Source organism: Ambystoma mexicanum, chromosome 12 (genome assembly GCF_040938575.1).
Source record: "Ambystoma mexicanum isolate Mex_15411 chromosome 12, UKY_AmexF1_1, whole genome shotgun sequence".
In the NCBI taxonomy this organism is placed as follows: Eukaryota; Metazoa; Chordata; class Amphibia; order Caudata; family Ambystomatidae; genus Ambystoma; species Ambystoma mexicanum.
In genome coordinates, this window is record NC_090936.1 from 1,111,894,287 (window position 1) to 1,111,916,268 (window position 21,982).

General features: G+C 45.5%; 1 protein-coding gene across 1 annotated transcript in view; it reads right to left on the minus strand.

The window, feature by feature from the left end:
* Window positions 1-21,982, minus strand: part of KIN (Kin17 DNA and RNA binding protein) — a 375,593-nt gene that overhangs the window by 313,284 nt on the left and 40,327 nt on the right. Inside the window, exon 2 of the mRNA XM_069629676.1 lies at window positions 411-505. Coding sequence (XP_069485777.1) covers window positions 411-505 — 95 coding nt within the window. The remainder of the gene's footprint in view (window positions 1-410; window positions 506-21,982) is intronic.

Genomic DNA, 21,982 nt, shown 5'->3' on the forward strand with positions numbered 1-21,982 from the left:
TGTGGTACCTTTCACCTGTAAAAAGACACGGAAGGGGGGGGTGGAGCAAAGACTGGGGCCCACCCAACTCCCTCATCCCTACTCTAGGGCAGGACTAGCTCTGGCACCTACAATGTTAGAACTCCTACACCCAGGTTGAGAGTAGTCCTTATAACCCCTTGACAGGATCAAGTCCCTGATTCGGTCACACTGGACTAAAGAAAATATGCCCATTTGTAAGGGAAATTGCTTCAGCACGTTGAAAATCATTTCACTTCACCACTTCAAAAAACGAGCAGTAACAGGTTTCCCACTTCAAAATCATATCTGGGCTCTCGTCTTAGCAAACCTTGCTAGTACCAGAGTAAATACTCACATTCAAGTTTACTAACAGGCAGATTTTCTCATACTTTGTGTTTGGCAATACTCACTCTGAAAAGTAGTCCATAAACTGTTGAGGGTCTTCCGATGCAAGAAGCAACTGCCTTTGATGGGACTCGGACATGCAGTGACATTTGAAGCCATTCTACAAAAAAACAACACACATTGTTACACCAAGTTCTCATTTAAATGAACACAAAATCCTAATGTTGAACAAAGACCAGCTAATGTAGTGATCACACGCTCTATTCACCCACCTTTTTCTAGACAGACCCAGTGGGAAGACTAACTAAAACTAAAAAGTGGTGGTTGGATGGCTTTATCATAAGCCATACATTCGTTTTAAAAAATTGATTAGCAGAGTTTGCCAATTTATGTTTTCTTGAATAGCAAGCAAACCCATTTGACTAGTAATTCGTACCAATATTTTTAATGTCACCAGATGTTTCCTAGACATAAAATGAGCAACGATACAGCATTTTTGGGTACCGCTGAAGACAGACATTAATGAGATCAGTGTCTGAAATGTAAAGCTGCATGAATGGACACAAATAGATGTGATAAAAACTCTATGAAAACAATTTTCATGTAAGGCTCTATGCAGCTGTCGGTGTTGCACAGGGCAGTGTCCCATTTATTCTAGGATTTACCCATCATTTGCTGTGTAAGGAGAACTTCAGAGGTTTCATGAATCAAAAACAAATAAGTGTTAAAGGAAAGTTATAGCCTGATCTCATGTATGATGTTGCCGGAGGCTTTGCCCGTCATTGATATCAACTGTTTTCATTATAGCGTTAAATACCACTTTCAGTGGACGGCAGGGCTGTAACGGTCCTAAAACCAGAGTCAGGTAGGCTCAAGTGTATATTTTCAGCCCTGCGTGGCCAGGAATGTGGCATTTATCATTATTAGCACTCAGAGCCGCCATATGTGGTGGAACCAGGCTTTGCACCATTCAAGCTGCCATTAAAAAGAAATTAGACAGGATCGGAAATAACTGTTTCCAGGAAATGAAGGTGAGCCAGGAGGTGTGCAGGTGAGTGGGTAAGGGGTGTGTAGGGATGGGGTCAACGTGTGGCACTCCAGTAGAGATTCAGCCTGCGGCAGAGGTGCAGCGGGCCAGCATGAAAGGTGGGAGGTTACTTGCTGACTGACCAGCCCTCTCCCACAGGTGCCAATATATAATGCAATCAATAGTAGAGCAAAACAAGCTCTGGAGGCTAACTACAGTGCGTGGTATTGCAGTAGATCTGTACATGTACAGACTGGATGGAAGTATTGATCACTACTTTGCGTGAACATCTAGTCATCTGCGTGTAGTCATTATGTAAGGAAAGAAAGGAAGAGACTAAGCAGAGTGGATGGTGTATTAGGCAGATAACTGGGCAAACTATGCAAAATACTGTAGTTTGCCGCCATCTCACTTTCAGAGTAACTGGTGTAAAGTAACAGAGGGACAAGATAGAATCTCAAATGTTTGGGATCAGCTCATGAGTTGAGTACCATTTGCACAGATGACTACCAACCAGCAATTCCAGAACTAGGTTTGCCATCAAAATCCATTTGGAAGTGTGATCATGTACATTTTCAAAAGTGTTCGCTCGTCAATATGATTCATCATTTCCAACAAAATGAAATATAGTTGACAATATGAGATTTAGATAACTAACCTAAACTTTTCTAAAAAACATGGAGTGGAGGCAATGTAATGTTTTACAGTAGCAATACTGTAATTATGCATTATGTAACAACTTACATTTTTAAGAATATAATTGCAGATAACACCCCCCCCCTCAAGCAAGTGAATCTTCTGGACCAACCCTCGCATCTGAAACTTAAGTTCACCACCTTGAACGTTAGGGGCCTGAACTCCCCCCCGAAGAGGAAATCAATCCTACAAAGGCTACAAGACGACGTGACCTCGATCGCCTTCTTGCAAGAGACATTTAATCCCAGGGGACTTTCCTCGCTTGCGGAGCAGACTCTTTCCGCTACAATTCCTTGCCTCTAACGGAACTAAGAAGGGAGGCACCGCTATTTTATTTGCAAAGGATCTGAAGCCCCAGATCCTTGACTCGAGGCGATGCCAGGAGGGTCACTTCATTGCAATCAAATGCTCCATTCATGGCCAGCTCTATACCCTCATCTCGGTGTACGCTCCGAACGAATATCAGGAGGGCTCCCTTCTCCCATTCATTGAGGGACATGTCGTCATGGGAGGACCCCCTCAAGGACAGATCCCACCCCCCCCCCCCCGACACCCAGAGACCTGAAGTTGGCCACTGGCCTGCTCCACCTATTTCGCACGCTGAACATTGTAGACTCCGAGGGCGCTATCCCTGGATGAGAGGGACTTCACCATCTACTCATATGTGCATCGTACTTTCTCCAGTATCGACCTGATCTTGACCTCCCCGCAGATCCTGACTTTCACTGATGATGTGGTAATCGGCCCCTGGATCCTCTCGGATCACGCCCCAGTTACATTGACCCTGCGGTCCCACGACCCGAAGCCCCCTCCACGCCGCTGGTGGTGGTGCCTATATGACCCTATTCTGGGGACATGGCAGTGAGACTCAATCGCCAGCTCCATAAAGCATTTCTTCGCTGAAAACCGGGATGAGGACACTTCCCCGGCCAACACCTGGGATGCCATGAAGGCGGTCCTCAGAGGGGAGCTGATTGCCAAAGGTGCCGCATTTCACAAAAGAAAGCAGGCGACTCGAGCCATCCTGGAAGCCGAGGTCCGTGAAGCTGAAGCTATTCAGAAAAGGAAGGGTTGGGCCCCCAAATCCTACAGGATCTTACAAATGGCCAGGAAAAAGCTTGAAGCTCACTTCGCTGAGGGTACAGCGAATTTGCTAACCAGAACCAAGCAATGGTACTATGCCCATAACAATAAGGCCAACAAACTCCTGGTTAACAAACTGGCAAAGGTGAAGAGTCGGAATTCTATCCTGGGCCTTCGCGATCCGCAGGGGGTTATCCACCACGCGGACCATGAGAAAATATGCCTGGCAACCGCTCACCACTTGGAAATAATGACGGCGGCCCCGAAAGACCTGATTAAACAGCGTTCCTACATCCAAGAGGCGGCCCTCCCGCATCTCACCCCGGCAGCCAGGGAAGATCTTGAAGCGCCGATTACGACAGAGGAGGTTGAGGCAGCCATTAAGAGCTTAAAACCTAGAGCCCAGGGCCCGGATGGATTCTCCACCCGCTTTTACAAAATCTTCCGGCCCCAGTTAGTGGCCCCTCTGGCCCGCCTCTTTAATTCGTTCGTGGCCACCGGAACGGTCACTCCTACAATGCAAGAATCTATCACAGTTCTTATCCCCAAGCCCGGGAAGGACCCCCATGACATCAGCTCGTATAGACCCATCGCCCTACTGAATCTGGATGCCAATATATATTCCAAGATCCTGGCCAATCGCCTAGCACCTATCCTCCCAAACATCATAGACCCGGACCAAACAGGGTTTATAAACCACAGGTCGACAAAATATAACCTCCGCAGGGCTCTGGACCTAATAGAGATCGCCACCCGGGACTCTCAACAACTGGCCTTACTGGCGCTGGACGCAACCAAAGCGTTCGACAAGGTGGACTGGTCTTACCTGCGCCTCACTCTAGAGGCCTTTAGCTTCGGCCCGACTTTCCGGAAAATGATCTTTGCGAACTACCAGGCCCCTAGGACTAGGCTGAGAATCAACGGCCGCTTGTCGGACTCGATCTCCCTCACATGCGGAACGAGACAGGGATGTCCTTTGTCCCCTTTGCTTTTTGGTTTGGCCATGGAGCCGCTGGCTCAACGAGTTCAGAGAAACCACGGAATCAGTGGCCTGAGGACCGGCTCTGTGCAACATAAAGTGGCCCTCTATGCGGACGACGTTCTACTCACCATTACAAACATTGAGGGATCCATGAGGGAGGCCTTAACTGAAATCCACAGTTTTGGGACGGTCTCGGGCTTTGCGATTACTTCCAAAAGTCAGCGGCGCTGGGAGTGGGCTTTGCCCCCGGCTGAACGAGAGTCCTTAGAGGAGAGAGGCCCCTTTCAGTGGAGCATCAAATCGATCCCCTACCTTGGGGTCCAGATCCCCGCACATCCAACAAATGTTTTATCGGGCTAACTTTCCGCCACTCTTCGAGGAACTAGAAAAGGATCTGACCCGCTGGCAATCGCAAGAGATCTCCCTCCTAGGCCGTTTCACGACATGCAAAATGAACTTACTTCCCCGCTTCCTCTATGCCTGTGCCGCGCTCCCGACCACCATTCCACTTCCCCCCATACAGCGGCTCCAAAGGAAGATGGTGGACTTCATCTGGAGGGGGAAGAAAGCGCGCATCCTTAGGAGAACAATGATGGCCAGCACGAGACTGGGAGGCCTGGGGGTGCCCAACCTCCGAAAATACCAAATGGTGGCGCAACTGGCCCACCTTCAAGCATGGGGGCTCGCTGCAGGTCGGCCGAAATGGGTGGAGATCGAACAATCCTGCCTCTCTCTCCCCCTTCGTTTTCTCCCGTTCCTACCCAGAGCCTTACGCCAAAGCTGGCCGGGAACACTAACGGCCACAAAACAAATGATAAAGGCCTGGGAGAGGGCTCGCAGGTACCGGGGCGTTCCAGGAGACTTGAGCGCGCTCTCTCCAATCTTCCTCAACCCAGCTTTTTCCCCTGGGGCCCATCCTCGAAATTTCAGAAACTAGGTCGCAGGAGGCCTGGCCACTCTAGGGCAATTCTTCGAAGGGGACTCCCCCCTAACATTTGAACACTGTAAAGTGACATTTCAGTTAGCGGAAACGGATAGGTACTCCTACGCCCAACTCAGACACTTGTGCTCCCACCCGCAGACCCGCGCGGCGGCCACTAGGCCCCTTACCTCACTAGAGCTGATGGTGAACGACCTACCGGCCCGGGGTAAGATCTCTGCCCTATATAGACTGCTGCAGGAAGACCCCCTCCAGTTTAGGCCTTCATATATGTCTCAATGGGAAATGGACCTTGGGCACACCATTGAGGATCACACTTGGGTGGACATTTGGACAAGAACGCGTTCGGCATCCCGCTGCATTACCAACCGGGAGTATGCCCATACGCTACACCTGCGCTGGTATTACCCTCCTCTACGCCTTCACCACTTCCAACCGGCACTGGACCCCCACTGTTGGCGACTTTGCGGCCTCCTAGGATCCTACTTCCACATGTGGTGGACCTGCCCCCGAGTGAAGGAGTTCTGGACTCTCCGTTTAGCCACCATACAGGACGTCATCCAGGTGACCATTCCGCTCTCGCCCGAACAGGTCCTCCTGGGGATCCCACTGCCAGGCTCATACCCAAGGTCGGGGAGAAGAGCTGCCCTGGTGTCCCAGTTCTTGTTAGCGGCTAAAATCACGGTGGCCCGCACCTGGAAGTCTGCGGACGGACCTCTGATGGCCCTCTGCTGGGTCAAACTCTGGGATATTTTGATAGCGGAGAAGGTCACGGCAGCCAAAGCGGGATTGCTTCACCGATTGAGACATTTGGGCGCCAGTACTGGATTATGACCTGAACTACCCGGCCTTGACCCACAAACCACACCTGATTGCAAGAGCCCTTCACTCTATGGACGACCCGCAACCGCCACCAAACCAGTCCGACTGAGGCCCGAGAACTATGCCCGCCGTGGAACGCAGGGGGGGGGGAGAAGGGGATCTTGTGTCTGTACGATCTGAGAAGCTACATATGATGTGATTGTATAATTATCCTGTGTGTTGATTTATAAATAAACAAATTTAAAAAAAGAAAAAAAATAGAATTGCAGGACGGTCTTAAAAAAGAAAATTAAGTTAACACTTATAGGTCTTTTCCAAACAGCATATAGTTAGCTTAATACAAATATCATCGATTACCTCAGACTTGTAATTATTTAAAAAAAAGAAAGCCTGTCTTGCATTGCACTCTCACGCAGTACTTTGGCACTTTTTTGGATTGGGGGCAGCCCTCCAGATAAGGTGCGTATCAGGCTTTTTTACGCACAGAAATCTGGTCAATACTGCCCTGTTAATTCTTCCTTGCGTACAGCTTAAACAGGATATTTATAGCAGCACACCTATACATCTTGGAGGTCACTGGTGACAGGCTGGCCAGCAGGAGCTTGCAAACCCACTATTTACTTTAGCAATCAACACAGTTCCTTGAATGAAGCAACTGGGGTGAGTCCTAGTGTATTTGTTTTTTAACACTCTGTTAATAATCCTAACAAGATAATACGTAATGTAGAAGGGAATTTGTGTTTTGTTCACTTTATTCAACTGCCTGCATTTTGTAGGTTACAGTGTTATTGAAGCATTTTGAATAGTGAACATGCTTTTCACATTGCTTTAGGACACATGTAGTATTGTGTACAATGAAAATTGTCTTAAACTAGTGCTGCATGTCTGCTTCCTTTTCCTCTGTTTATCATCAGCTTTAATAAAGGCAGCGCAGTTGCCGCATAATGGGCATTTCATACTTGTATTCTTTTCTTCACAGAAGCACATCAATTGCGTTTGATGTCTAGAAGTTTTAGAAGAGCCTCCCAGTAAGCAATGGTTTGGCATTTGGTGTTCTATATGAAGATGTGTTATTTTTAGTCTTAAGATTGTATATGTGTCTGTGTGCATGCATGAAAGGGCACTGTACATAGTGTGTCGTCTTAGAGAGCAAGGAATAGCTGGGCATGTAGTCTGAACTTTACATTAACTCCGTTTCGGACCACCCGCCCACCGCACGCGGGTATAATGTATGCAGGTAGAAGCAGTGCTGTATATATTTTCAGTGGCACGGATTGTACTGTTACCTCTGAACAGGACTGCTATGTATTCAGGCAAAGTAGCCTAATTTATCTGCAGAGCTGCTATACGCACATCATAAGCATCGAGGTGATATTTCCCTCTATGATGGTCTATGCAAATTCATTTACTATGAGTGCATTGTGTGCAATCTTTTCAGACTTAGGTCCCCGCTACCACTACAATTAAGGAGTAGCCAGTCAGGCTTTTACATTAGTATAACCAGCCATTTAGCATTTCCTCTCTCTTGTTAACGTACTTATAGGATATTCTGATGATTATCTTCACCTTAGCACCTTGGGGCTATTGTATAATTATATCTATCCCTCGGCATTTGTTTGACTTTTTTTCTTACTTCTTGACACGCATGTGCGTTTATACGTCATAGTGTTTACACTGTGACTCACTGATCAACATCATTCGCCCACAAACGTGTTTGTGGTGTTTTTTTCGCTCAGGTGATGTTTACTGTTTCCACGTCCTCCTGAGGTGGCTGCTAGATCCCCCTTCATCGACCGGGTACATTATCCGGTATTTATTTTTACCAGTGGCATTACTTACTTTCTTACAGACCCATTGGGCTTTTTTGACTAGATCTCCTCTTTACCGTGAATCTCGCATGATACGCATGCGCGTTGTGACGTCACAGTGTTTACACTTTGACGTCCCACCACACGTCATACGCGTACGCGAACGTTGCGCCTTACTACGGCATTACGTCCGTATCCTAGTATATATAGCCGTGCCTTCCTGGTCTAATCGTCCAGGAAGCGGTTCAGCCGAGAACAGACACACTTGTTCCCAAGTAAGTTATTGGAGGGTTTTTTCTTACTTACCTGCGCTTATTCAACCATCTACCATTTTTTTACTTTATTTACTCTGGTCGTTTCTATTACTTCCAGGTGATTTCTTATGGGACCTTTGTTGGTATTTTGGCCAATCTGCAGCTATATTTCCTGTAATGACCCTTTCTTCTGGTGACCGATTGGACTGCGCAACCTCTATTTTATGCTGACTCGGGGTAAGCTACTTGTACTCTTACCTCTTGCCTCCACGAGTTTGCAATATAGCATCCTTGAATATTTTCCATATTTGCATCTATTTAGGAATCCTCTTTCCTTTACACTTACCTGAGTTGATTGACTTCGGTTACGCTGCACATAATGAAAAACTCCTTTCTGGCCCGTGGTAGGACTTCTGGTGAGCATTTATTACTAGGTCAGATTTAAACACCCTGTTCTTTCTAGTGTTTAGGCAGAATATAATCATGCACAATTGATTATAGACTCTGTATTTGAAATCATGATGAACATTTAAAACAATTTATGTGTAAAACATTGGAGCACACAAAGGTAACATGTTATGGACTGCTTAGTTAACTTAGATATCTATCATTAATTGAAGACAGTTCTAGGCAAGTGGATTGCAATATGCATTATTATGGGTATTATCTACCATGGGTTGTTTTGTAAAAACACGAATCTCATTTATTAACTTTAGGATAAGATTGTCAATAATTCATTTTGCTGTTTGAAAGAATTGTTCGCTATGCGTCATTTCATATTAATGAAATATTATTATAAATTCTTTTTCCAGATATTAACATGAAAAGTAACTATTTAAAGCATGTGCTGCAAACTCTCATCTCAGAACAGGTTATCATGCCATGTTCTTTCTGGAAAGGAGCGCCCGCTACCTTTTTTGAAATATTTGCAAGGAACTTGGGGTTGGTCACCCTGAGTTACCTGGAGGCAACAAGACGTGGACTCCCTGCTCACTGTGCTCAGAGAGGCACAGCTTTACCTCACTGATGAGGCACAACAAGGCTGAAACATGTGTATGGGGTTGCTGTTGGTACTCTTGTTCAGAGAGGAATTGCCATAGCATTTCAGTGCTGGACTGCCCATGTGGGCAGGACAAAGACTGATATGCAAATGGGTATTTTCCATCTGTGAATGGTACAGTGAGCAAAAAGCGTGTGCTGCAAACTCATCTCAGAACAGGTTATCATGCCATGTTCTTTCTGGAAAGGATCGCCTGTTACCTTTTCTTAAATGAAAAGTAATTATGATTTGCCCCTGAAGAAGTGATTGTTCACGAAACGCGTAGGGCCTACAATAAAAGAATCAAGTTTTATGAAATAACTTGTGTATCTTAAGATCATTGGGATGTGCATTACAACTCATGTGTATATGTATGTTCAGGTTTGAATTTTGTCAAAAACACAATTATGCAAAAATCCTCTATGACAGAAAGTGAAAATTACTCATCAAATATTCCCTTCATTAACAGGACTCATTATTGAACCTTTTTTGATAATGTGCAGAGGACGGGAGTTCCCATATACGGGAACTTTTCTGTTTTTCTCACAGTGCCAATTATTCACAGCAGGGCTGATTTCATCATGCCCACATTTCTTAGCAGCACTGCTATGCTTTGGGGCTGTACCTGAATTTCTGAAAAGAGCTGCTGAAATGACAAAGCACAAACATCTGTTGGCATTTTCTGCAGCGAGCTAAAGTACTGAGCAAGAACAGTGTCTGAGCTCTTCCCACCAGTTTCACTACAAAATTCCTGAATCCCATTACTGCAATGTAGAAAACCTGGCAAGGAATACAAAAAAATGTCCCTCAAAGAATAGATGGGAGGGGTGTTGGGTAGGGGTATTTAATAAAGTGGACGGCTGTGGAGGGGTTTTCTGCGAGCGGTCTCCTCCTGCACTAAAAATACAGAAAATGTGTTTTACATGCGGGATTTTCAACTTCGTAGTAAACAAATGTGGTCTTTTAACATAGATCCTTTCTACCATCCTCCTGAGCTGGTGTCATACACACTGGTGGACAGTGTGAAAAGATGGCTATGCTGTCATATAGTTCAATCCCTCCTACTCTGGCTTGCGCTTTTCAAAACTTCTGCTTCTCCCATGTCACATTACTCAGTCCCACTACCAAAAATCTAGCAGATTTCAAAGCCTCATTATGAATCTACGGACTCATGTAGGATGGTCCAAACAGGCTGAGGGATTTTGCCAAGCCAGTTATGTCAGGCAAGCCTCACATGGAACTGGCAGTGCCCTAAGCCTATTTGCCTTTCCAAGTCAACAGCCTGTTGGGAAAGGTAGCTCAGTGGGTCAATAATCCTGCTGCAGAAATCATTGTGTAACCTGTTAGTTCAAACCCTGTTGATAGGTGAGTTAATGCATCTGCATCAAAGGTAGGTGTTTAAGATGCAAGTAACATTCAATTGTAACAGAGCTGACAGCTTTTGACTTATCAAAAGCACTACTAAATGTTCAGTGATTCAGAACACACACCTCTTATCGGGATCATACAATTACTGAGCCTTTTCTAACGCCGACCACTGAAAATGTTGACTTTTTTTATTTCAAATATAAATATATATATAATGAATGTGGGGGTGAAAGGGGAGTGCGGTGCGGGGGGTCTTGCCTTGCATATATATGGGGTGAAAAGGGTATCGATTTTTCTTTTACATCAGCATTTTCAGTGGTCGCAGTAAAAAATGGCACAGTGATCACATTTATCCCCTCTCATCAGGCCTGCTATACCTGTAATGGCTCGAGAGACACAGACACAGACACAGAGACACACACACACACACACACACACACACACACACCCATCCCCCCCACTCCCACTCCCCCCCCCGCAATCAGGGCTGCTATACTTGTAATGGCATACAGTGCCAGTAAAGTATCTGCATTCAAGCAAGTACTGCATCTGGTGAGTCACACCTCTAACTCTATGATTCCCAACCTAATGGCCTAAAGTAGGTTTGCACACATCTAAAAAAGGAGCACCCAATGGTAAAGTGGCACTGGATTTGTAAATGGAAAAAGCATTTCCAGCTTTTTAAGTATTTATTGGGGCCATGTCAAAAGACAAAAAGTATAGAAAGAGCAACGCCGAACCTAAGCAATACAGTGAAACAAAGTGAGGGGTGGGGGCTTGAGGCTGCGAGAACAAAGAACGTATTAAACAATCCAAAACAGGAATTCGAGCAACAGGAAGCGAGAGACTAATGAGCTACATAAGAGAGGGAAAAAAAGGGAGAAGGCAAACGAGGTAAATAACAGGACACACGCACACACAATGGGAGTGAGGGATAGAAGCAGAGCAAAAGAGACAGAGACAGTAACATAAGAAAACATAGATCAACAGCATACGGGGAGATCTGGAAATAGAAAATCCAGATTGGAGAAAGGCAGGACAATAACATAAGAGGCAGTGCAAGAAAGATAATCAAAATAACAGAGAAAGAAAGGCAGAGAGAACAAGAGAGGAATGCATGGAGAGCTGTGCTTTCATTGAACTGGGTAATTTAAATAGCATGCGTTGCTACATAAGTGCCAATTTAAGTATCAAGCCTACAGAATTGCATAGCAAATTGCTATTTGGTACTGCTTATCGTAGGTCTTGCATAACAACGTGCATTGCTCTGGGTGACTTTCCATGCCATTGGCGTTAATCCATCTGAGTCATTACCACCCATATTTAAATTACTTTTGAATATGCCACCATTGGGAGCAGTCCAGGCCAACCTGTTTGGGCACATCCCATAGGCAAGGAAGCACAAGTAAACCAAAAATGTTTCAGCCTTGCTGGGCCTCAGTGAAGTGCAGCTTTGTTCGCTAGTCCCAGTGGGCAAGGAACACATCTCTAGGCATACCGTTGCTCAGGGGGAATAACTGACAAGGCGAGTCTTACCGTGCCTTCTTTCAGAAGAAGAGTGCCTACTGTATCAAACTTTCCTGGGACAGCATTAGCCAACCTATGCCAATACTATACTAAGACAAGAAACTATCCGGGCAAACATTCAATAAAGACAACATCTTATTGCTGTATACTCAGTAAAACTAACCTGTGCAGATTGTATAGCAAGACAAGAGCTTGAGGACAAGTTTCTTGTGATTCAAACAGTTTATCAGTGCCAACATTCAGTTAAGAAATGAGCCCAGCTGCTCACATTTTAAAAATGGTACCAACTTGCAGTATCGTACACCGATCTGTCTCACTCTAGGACAGCAAGATCTGCATTGACAGATGGGCATTTGTTAAACTACGCCAGCCAGAGCCATTGCTAAAATCTGTAGAACAAGGGGAAAAAACATATCTTGAAAGAGGGGATGCTTCATTTATATTATAAAACAGAGCGACGACAGCAGCAACAGGAATACAGCGTTATTGGGAGTGTCCTACAAAAATGTCCCCTTCAAAGCGAGGGCTCATGGTCCATTCAAGCATGCGTAAGGGGTACATGAATATGCTGTAATGTGTTGGGGAGTACATCCAACGCCCCCAACCTGCAAGGACACACAAGCTTCAAAAGTCCCTGTGAAGAAACGCACATTGTAAAGAAAGCAGCCCCACCCATAACGAATTCCCTGTGTAGGCCCAACATGTGCTAGCATCCATACTGCAGAAAGCAGTATCCCTGAGGGATAGGTCAGCCCTAAAGTGCAGACCTTCTACCCGAGCATAACCGCATATCCTTAACAAATACAGTAGCATTTAACATTAGTCAGGGAACCATTAGGAGCACTCGTAATGATAGCAAACGACAGTGAACTTTTAAACTAAATGAATGAACAACACAAGTAGGCCTCGAGATAACATTCAGCCATCCCTGAATCATAAAGATCCTCATCCCATTAAAAGAGAATATCAGCCAGGCTCTTGCAAAGAAGCACACATACACAAAGCTGTAAAACTTCCCACAGCAAGACTGAATTCCACGCAGTGATTGGTCAAGGCAGGTAGGCGAACACATTCTCAAGCCTGTATTTGGGTAGTGAGATCATGCAAAAGCAACAAAGAAGTAACAGACCCCAGAGTTAAGGGACACATACTGCACACGGATTGATTGTGACACATCATCTTAGCCAAGTTCCCAAGCCTGTGGTCAAAAGATAGCAACTTATGTTCCTAGCCAGCACATGGAAACACATCACAATGAAGGTCACAATTTAGCAAGGGTGAAACGATGAGCAGTGCCGAGTATACATGCTCCGAAAGGACTGCCCTCTGTAATAAAGCCTCACTGAAGGAGATCCAATCATTAAGACAGGAACCACACACAACACTGGTTAAAGACAGAGCCAATGAAGTCATACTCAATCAAGAGAAAGGAAGTGTTGAAGAGAAGGCGAGTAATGTTTCCAACAAGGAGTTGCAACGCTAAACTGTCAATCGACAGTTCATAATGGTGGGAACGGTAAATTGGTGCCAACCGATGAAGACTTTGAGAAAGGATGTAAAGTTATCATTTTGTTACCAATAGTATCATGTCAACACTTCACCTCGGGATTGGTGGAAATCTATTAAGTCACTCACTCCACGAATACTCCTGAAACAGACAATCAACATTTAGTCTAGAGGATACAAATTATAACGAGTAGCATCCAATCAGCATCATGAGACGGAAGATGATCTCAGTGCCAAATAATGATTAAACTGATGTCGGAGCATGGTCACAAGGGTAGACTATGCCAATAGGGCTGGGTATTGTATAGATTCACCTATAGCGGAAATTACTTTGTCCAAACAGGGGCTGGCAATTTGCAAATAATCAGTAACATTTGTTGTTACCTCACCTCTGATCGTACTATAAATGCAGCCATTTTTATGAGGCCATAAAATGTAGCAGAAGACTGCGCAGACTAGGAGGAGGTAGCATGCGCCAGGGTTACCCAGTGGCTCGCCTAATCACTTCAGGCCTTGGCCCACCCCCTCGAGTGCAGGCCCATTGTGGGGAGAAACAGCCCCGGAAGACCATAGCACGCCAGTGCACCTGATCTGAGAACTACAGTGGAAGAGTGAGCATAAATGCAGAAGTGGAGTGAGTGGCGGTGTGAAACACGTGGTCTTTTTGCACTGTTTTTTTCTCTTTCTTTCATAGTACAAACTAAACAGGGCTCCAATAGCGAGGAGCAGTAACATCACATTATTTATAAGACTTGGTAAGTGAAGTGTACACATACCTCAGCAAAGGGGGGATGGCAGCGCTGCTTTAGAAATACAGTGGGAAGTCCTGCACTAGCGAGGACTGTACCCTACGTCCGTGCTAAGGGACAAGAGGCGGGGAACATAATACATTGTCTAAATAAGTGTGCTTTCAATTGAATTGTAAAGTATCAGGTGATCAGAGGCAAATATTTAATGTAAGACTTGAGTGAGGAGAAAAGATTGGGGTCGAGACTGCGTGTGGGAGGGGCTGTAGTTTTGGGAATTTTGACATGCGTGGAGACGCACTGTGATTTTGTGTTCAGGCGTTGTTTTCTTTGTTGCCCTTTTGTGTTTTGTGCTTATGAGGTTACTAAGGAGTGCGCCATAGTAAATACACTTTTGTGAATAGTAGGTACTGATCAGTTGTTTGTGATTTTCAAAGTTTAAAAGAAAGTGGGTACTCCAGTAGAGCATATCTGCAAAGAGCTCACAACTTATAGGGAGAATATAATTAAGTACAATAATGGGAACCGAAAGAACATTTTTACAGCATGGCCTGCCAAGGGCAAAGACGATAAAAATAAAATCCAGCATATGTACACCCATTTATTGTCCACAGAGTAGGCTCTTCAACACCTCGGAACCAAACAAACAACTAAACAATCTAACAGGAAACACATAGAACAGACTGACAGAATATATGATGACACAGACAACACCCGGAACCGACTAAGGAAAATGTGACAACAAAAGAAGAAACAGTAGGTGGAATAGAACACAAGCGACAACCCCATGAGGACAGATTTAGCATACATGCCCAACACTACCTACAACCTTACCCATTCCATGAACATTGGCAAGTGCCACACTTGGTTAGATATGTGAATGTTGGCAGGTGCCACATTTAGACAGAGTTGGGAAGGTTTGCCCGCACCGGACAGAGTTCGGAATGATAGCAAGGACAACATTTGGACGGAACCGGGAACACTAGTCTGCGCCAGACCCAGACAGAATTGTAAAAGATAGCAAGTACCTAATGTGAACATTAGCTTGCGTCCCATTTAGATGGGATTACGAGGGTGAGCAATACCACTCTTTGGAGATGTGAATGTAGGCAAAGTGCCACCCTTGGACAGAGCTGTGGACGCTGGCCTGCGTCGCATCTAGACAGCAGTGTGGGTGCCCATCAGTGCCACATCTGGGCGGAGTAGCGGATGCTGGCCACTGCCACACTAGACTGCATTGGGAATACTGCAAGTGCCATATTTGGATAGAGCTGTGGATGCTGGCTTGATTTGTATCTGGATAGGTTTGGAGGAGGGCTAGTGCTGCATCTGGATATAGCAGTGAATATTTACATGTGTCATATGAACACAATTGGGAATGTTGGCCAATGCACAATCAGGATAGAAATGCAGAGATATTCGCTCACCTCATCTAGAAAGAAAGTAGAAATTCAGCACACATCACTTCTAGATACCAAGGCCATTAACCACCCCACTAACAATTTAACCCCTTTGCATACACCTCTCAAACTCTAACCAAACAACCACAACCCTAAAGCATCACAAATCGCACAAACTTCACTACACTGCAACAACAAAACAAACCACACATAGCTTCACAAAAACAGCACACGACGGATACCGAACGGAAAGCAACCCCAAGCTCAGCGAACGGTGTTAACCTAAGTGAAGCTGCCAACAGCACATCACTGCTCTCTTGCACTTATCCCACTCGTTCCCACTAACTTCTCCCCCACCCACTTTCCTTTTCAAATCTGCCAGAGCGCCAGGGGACCACTCCGGTGGTGATAATGCGCGGTACAATTATCATTTAACATTAACAGTACTTTAGAATTGTGAAAACTATATGAGGAGGTTGAGAGCAGGAATAAAGAAAAGGGAGATACAGAAGGTACACCAGCCATGCCCCTCTCAGGCAGCAGAAGTACGACAGACCACCTCAGAAAAAACACACCCAGTTGGCACAGGCTCCAGCGCCTGCGCAGCCGACAACCCTGCCCACAACCAGAACCTATCCTCTAAGACCTGCAGCAGGATATACAAACCCCTGATACAAACCCCCAGCTTATTCAGAAACCAACACATTGTGGGGATCAGATGCGCCTAGTGACGAGCCAAATCCAGCTATAGTCAAAATATAAAAAGTGCGTAGAGATTCAGAAGCGGCAATACATAAAAGAGGAATTGCGAAGGGAAGCAAGGTCGAGGGAGGGGCATTGCCCTATGGCAGATGCTGAGACGTGTGCAGCAGGGGGAATACTATTAAAATTGCATAAGGCTATGATAAAAGAGCCAGAGCAACAGGGTGTAGATTATGAATGAGGGAAGATGAACAAGAAGAGTGAGGAAAATTGGGAAACTGAAGAGGATCAAGAAGAGAGGACTCAATGGGAGAGAAGTCCTCGCCCCAGTACAATGGCAGTAGTATGTGGGGAGAAAAAGGCTAGGAAACATCAAAGCCCAAAATCAGGGAGGCAGTTTCCATTAATACAAAAAGAGGTACGCAGATCACAGTACATACCATTGCCCCATATGGGTAAAAATAAATAAGACCCTACCAACCCTTACAGCAGGGGCGGGCAAGTGGATCCACGCATTAGAAAAACACACAGCAGGGGCCACCTTTGCAGTAGGATGTATAGGAAATGTATTAGCCAATATAATAGGGGTTCAGACAAACACTGTTTGGGAAAGAGCAGGGTACCCAAAGCAAGGCAGAGTTTGCTAATTAAACTTTTCTTGATTGGCAAACAAACCCATATGAATAGCAATGATGTACTAATATGTTTAATGTCACCAGAAGATATTTGTACCAAAGACATAAAATGGGAAACAAAGCTGTTTTGTGTACCGTTGAAGACATTAGTGAGCTAAGTCAGGTCTCGCAAACTCTTTAAAATTCTACTAGACGGTCAGGTTGAGTATCTTAGTTTACTTGACGTAAGAGAAATGCACTTGACCAAATTTTAATGTGCTGGTGCATGTTACCACAAACCCACTTTGTTTGGCACTCTGATGCCACCCAAAGGCCAGCAATACACAGTGAAACATTTATTTGACATGTACTGCAGACTTAGTAAATGTTAAATAAAGGTTTTAAACATCCCCTGCAAATGGTAAACGCCCTACATAAAATCTACTCGACTATGCGAGTGAGCGAAAAGACTTTGCGATCCCTATATGAGTCTCTGTAAAATGTGAAAGGTTAGCTACATGAATGGACACAAATATATTTGATAAAAAGGTTTTGAAAACTGTTTGGCCAGCTCTCTCCCACAGGTGCCAATATATAATGCAGTCATTATCATAGAGCAAAGCAAGCTCTGAAAGCTGTATGGCAGTGTAGTAGATCTGTAGCTATACAGACTGGATGGAACTATTGATCATTACCTTGCATAAACATCTAGTTCGTTTTGTGTATTTAAGAGAAAAGAAAGTAAGAGACCAAGCAAAATCGATCGCGTAGCAAGCAGAGAACTGGGCAAACTAGCTGCAATATTGTAGTTTGCGGCCATCTCATTTTCAGGTTAGCTGGTACAAAGCAACAGGGGGATAAGATAGAATGTCAAGGAGCATGGTAAAATCTCATGTATTGAGCACCATTTACAAGATGTATGCAACCAGCAGGTTACAAAACTTGACTTGCCATGAAAAGCTTTTGGCCATACGATAATGTACATTTTCAAAAAAGTGTTGATCGTCAATATGCTGCATCATCCCCAACAAAACAAAATATAGTTGACACTATGAGATTTAGGTACACTAACCTGCACTTTACTGTTAACCATGCAGACAATGCAGTGTTTTACAGTAGCAATTCTTTAATTATGCATTATTTAACAAATAACATTTTTAAGAATGTAATTGCATGACTCTTAAAAAAAAAAAAGAAAGTTGCCAGACACAATATAGTTGGCCTAATAAAAGCATCAGCCTGATAACTTCTTGTTTGCAATTATTTGAAGGAAAAATACATGCCTAGCACTCCCATACAGGTCTTGGCACTTAAGAAGATTACTGCTCTCTCTCTCTTTCTCTCTTTCTCTCTACCTTTCTCTTTCTCTCTCCCTCTCTCTCTCTCTCTCTCTCTCTCTCTCTCTCTCTCTCTCTCTCTCTCTCACTCAATTAGCCCCTTTGAATTTGCAGTGAACAGAGAAAAGAGGGCGGGAAGAGCCCTGAAGGCAAGACAAGAATGCAGGGCAAGGTGTGCTTTCATTGAACAGGTTAACTTAAATAGCTAGCTTTGCTACACAAGTGCCAATTTAATTAGCAAACCTAGAGAATTACATAGCAAATTGCTATGCGACACTGCTTATTTTATGCCTTGCAAGGGTCTGGTTAGAGAGTGATACACACAATGGAGCTCCACTTCACAACTGTTGGGCCCTTGTGTGGGATGCATTGAGAAGGACATAGCCAGATAAACCCGACGTAGGTGCCATCATGGCATGTACAATAAAACACGATGGAGGACCCGGCTTTGTATATTCAGTCCATCCAAGACATGTGGCGAGATGATACAGGGGAGACATGGCAAAAGAACATACCATTCTACTACCATGTATCATGACGGGGTCTTCCCACAGGCAGAATCAGACAGAATACTAGGCATGGAAGCAAAAGGATGGGGCGAGATACAGGCGCAAATACTACATTTTTGTAAACGCAAGTGCGAGAAAGGGCAGCAGAAGAAAAGTCACAGCATGCAGAGGCAAAGTTAGTACAAATGAAACTAGCGAAAGTTAGTATGGAAGGTGCAGTAATAACCAACCCTGCAGATGCCCAACAACAGTCAAAGCCATCACAAGAATGGACAAATAACCCACATAACAATCGACCAGACAGGGGCGGGGCCCAAGGGACAAGAGGTCTTTCACAAAAAGAGGGAGGATTTGGGGGATTACTACCACGATTTTGAGGAGCATGTTGGACATGTGGAAAGATGGGACACATGGCTAAGTATTGTCGAAGCAGACACTCCATGCAATTTCACCCGGGGACACGCCCAATGCAGTATTATACACCAGACCTCTCGTACCGCGGACAAGCACAGGGAGTTTATATCCCAAACCAAATAATAACCCCAGGACCCATGTATGCCCCAGGATCTGCACAACCCCAGAACGTAGTCCCAGTGTAAGTAATCACACCCACACAGGGACAACCCATACAATACCAAACCCTGAATGACATGCAGAATGTCACCCAACAGGCCCCATCACAAGCAAATACGGTACCATGCGAACAAAATGCCATTCCACGAGGAACAGTGACACTATACTGGAGCCAGTGTCTTAGAGAGAGAGCAAAACTTTCACACTTCTAGGGTCAAACACGTATACGCAATGGGACAGCCCACAGCAAACCAGACATGCCTAGTCCTCTCAATCACCCCGGACTCAGACAAAGAACCTACAGTGGGAGGGAGGATAGGGGACAGAATGTTCACCTTTATGGCAGACACAGAAGCCACCCGAACCTGTATACAGGAGGGATGGTTTCTTATGGATTCTCTGGGGCTATTGTAAGGGTGCCTTTTACAGAAGAATTAGCCTCACTATAGGGATTCAATAGATAGAAGCACCATTACTTCACAGCACAGAGACACCAGTGCACCTATAGGTAGGAACTCCTCCAGAAGTTAAACATGACCATCTCATTTACTGACAAGGGCATTGTATGCTCCACACCAGGCACGCATTACAACAGAATAGCCGCAGTAATACAAGCACTCTATAGCACCAACACAATCCGAGCCCTACCATTACACGAGGCCGATGAGGGAATTTATGACACAATCAAAGCATTACTTGATCAAGGAATTATAGTACCCTCAGACTCACCATGCAACACAGCTATTTACCCCGTGAAAAAACAAAATACCCACTAGTGCCAAACCCTACAAAAAACTGTGCAACATACCTTCAGACCGACTGATGGAATGTGGATACCACAAGGATACCATAAGAAGGTGTCAAGGAATGCAAGGTTGCAGCAAATACAACTATATGTCACCCATAGAGCGTATATGACACCCCAGAGGATAGCTAAATTCAAAAATGCAGGACGACAATCATGCCCTAAATGTGACAAGGAGAATGCCGGGATGGTGAATATGTTCGGGCGTGCCCAGTAATTGAGAGATTCTGGGGAGAAGTAGCACATAGGCTGGAGGTAAAGGGGGGTTAAGATAATAGTAGAATCAGCGTGGGCGTGCTTGATAGGAGGGTTTACCAGACCACGCAAATTTAAGCATGTCAGCAAACTAAAAGACCTGGCATACATACTTGCGAAGCACAGTCGCTATGAGATGGAAGGTATGCCACGGTCCGAGAGTAGAAGTGTGGTGGAACGACCTCCAGAAATGGGCAGGAGCTGAAACTGCAGTATGGCAAGAGGCAAGCAACTCTGGTGGGGAGGAGGAAGCAGAAACCTTGATAGCCTGCAAACATTTAATAGCTAAGCTATTTTGGCCCACGCAAGATTGGTCAAGCGACCAGGACTCAGGAGAGAATACGGAGAGAAGGACCCCAGCTGCAAGACGAAGAAACACAATGTGTAGGAGAATAGGCTTCGGTGGGTGGGAAGGGGTTAGGTGTTACGCTCACCTGGCTCCCACGGGGGCGTCGATCAGAACTGGGCCGCTGTTGTTTCCACCAGCGTGACGCGTAGCGCCGAGATGACTGACTGGACTGGCCCACTCAGCCTAGTTTGTCTGGCTCGCAGGAATATCCTTCTGCAAAGGAGAAAGAGGATTAACCACCCGTGGAATTGAGCGTTAACCCACCTTCCCCACCCCCCGTTGTCTTCCCACAGATCACTCTTGATATCTCCTCTTTAGTCTCACCTGATGGTTTGGAAGGATGAGCTCTCCATCCTGCATCGAACGCAGGGGCGCGTAGATGACCAGTTACTTCACTGCTGTGGAGGAATTGGCGAGTTCCAGAGCGGTATTGACTCTAAGAATCCAGGCAAGGCGCCGTGAGGCGGTAGGTAGAAAGAGTTCAAAATGTCTGATCTTCACTCTGTCCGATTCCTTGCAGGTTTGCCGACACGAAGAGTTCCACGTGGTAACCGGTAAGATTTAGGTAAGTCTATTGTGGAGATAGGTTTTCCCCTATAGCCCTTCGTTTTCCCCTTAGGGGCCGGGGTACGGCGAAGATGCAGTGTAAGCTGCGCCGACCCGAGATGAGCTAAGCACCCCCTGTGGTAATCAGGTAAGTCTTTGGGGGGTAGCTTGCTTACTTGTCCTTTTGTTTTCCCTTAGCTCACCTTGTTGTTCTTGTCTCCCTAGGTGTCGGCGAGCGGCCGGAAGATGCTGAAGATCGCGATGGAATGCGGAGATGCAGCGAAGGCCGGCGAGTTCAGCGCAACGCCGCGAGATGCGAGGCAACGCACGTGTGACTTCTTGCTTCCAGCTCGAGTGCGTGATGGATCAAGGATTCAGGTAAGGATTACTCTGATGCTCCTGTTCTAACCTCTTCTCCTTCTTTCTTCTTATTACTAGGAGCTCCGGGCTTGAAGCGGGCGTGGCAGAAGACTGGAAGCTGCTGCAGGCACGGTGAGCGTTACGCTGCTGAATGCAGAATAACGCGAAGCGGGTGCTGCTGTTCGGGCGTGGTTTAAATAGCCTTGGAAGAAGTCCCAGGTAAGTATCCTTCCATAGCCCCACCCGAGTAAAAAGTAGTCCCTCAGGTAAAATAGTCCCTCCTAAGCCTCATTTGGCTTGAGGCCTTTTGCAGCATGCTCTGCACCAGGTAGGTATGCAGCATGGTCTGCATCAGGTAAGTATGCAGCATGGTCTGACTCTATGTTTAT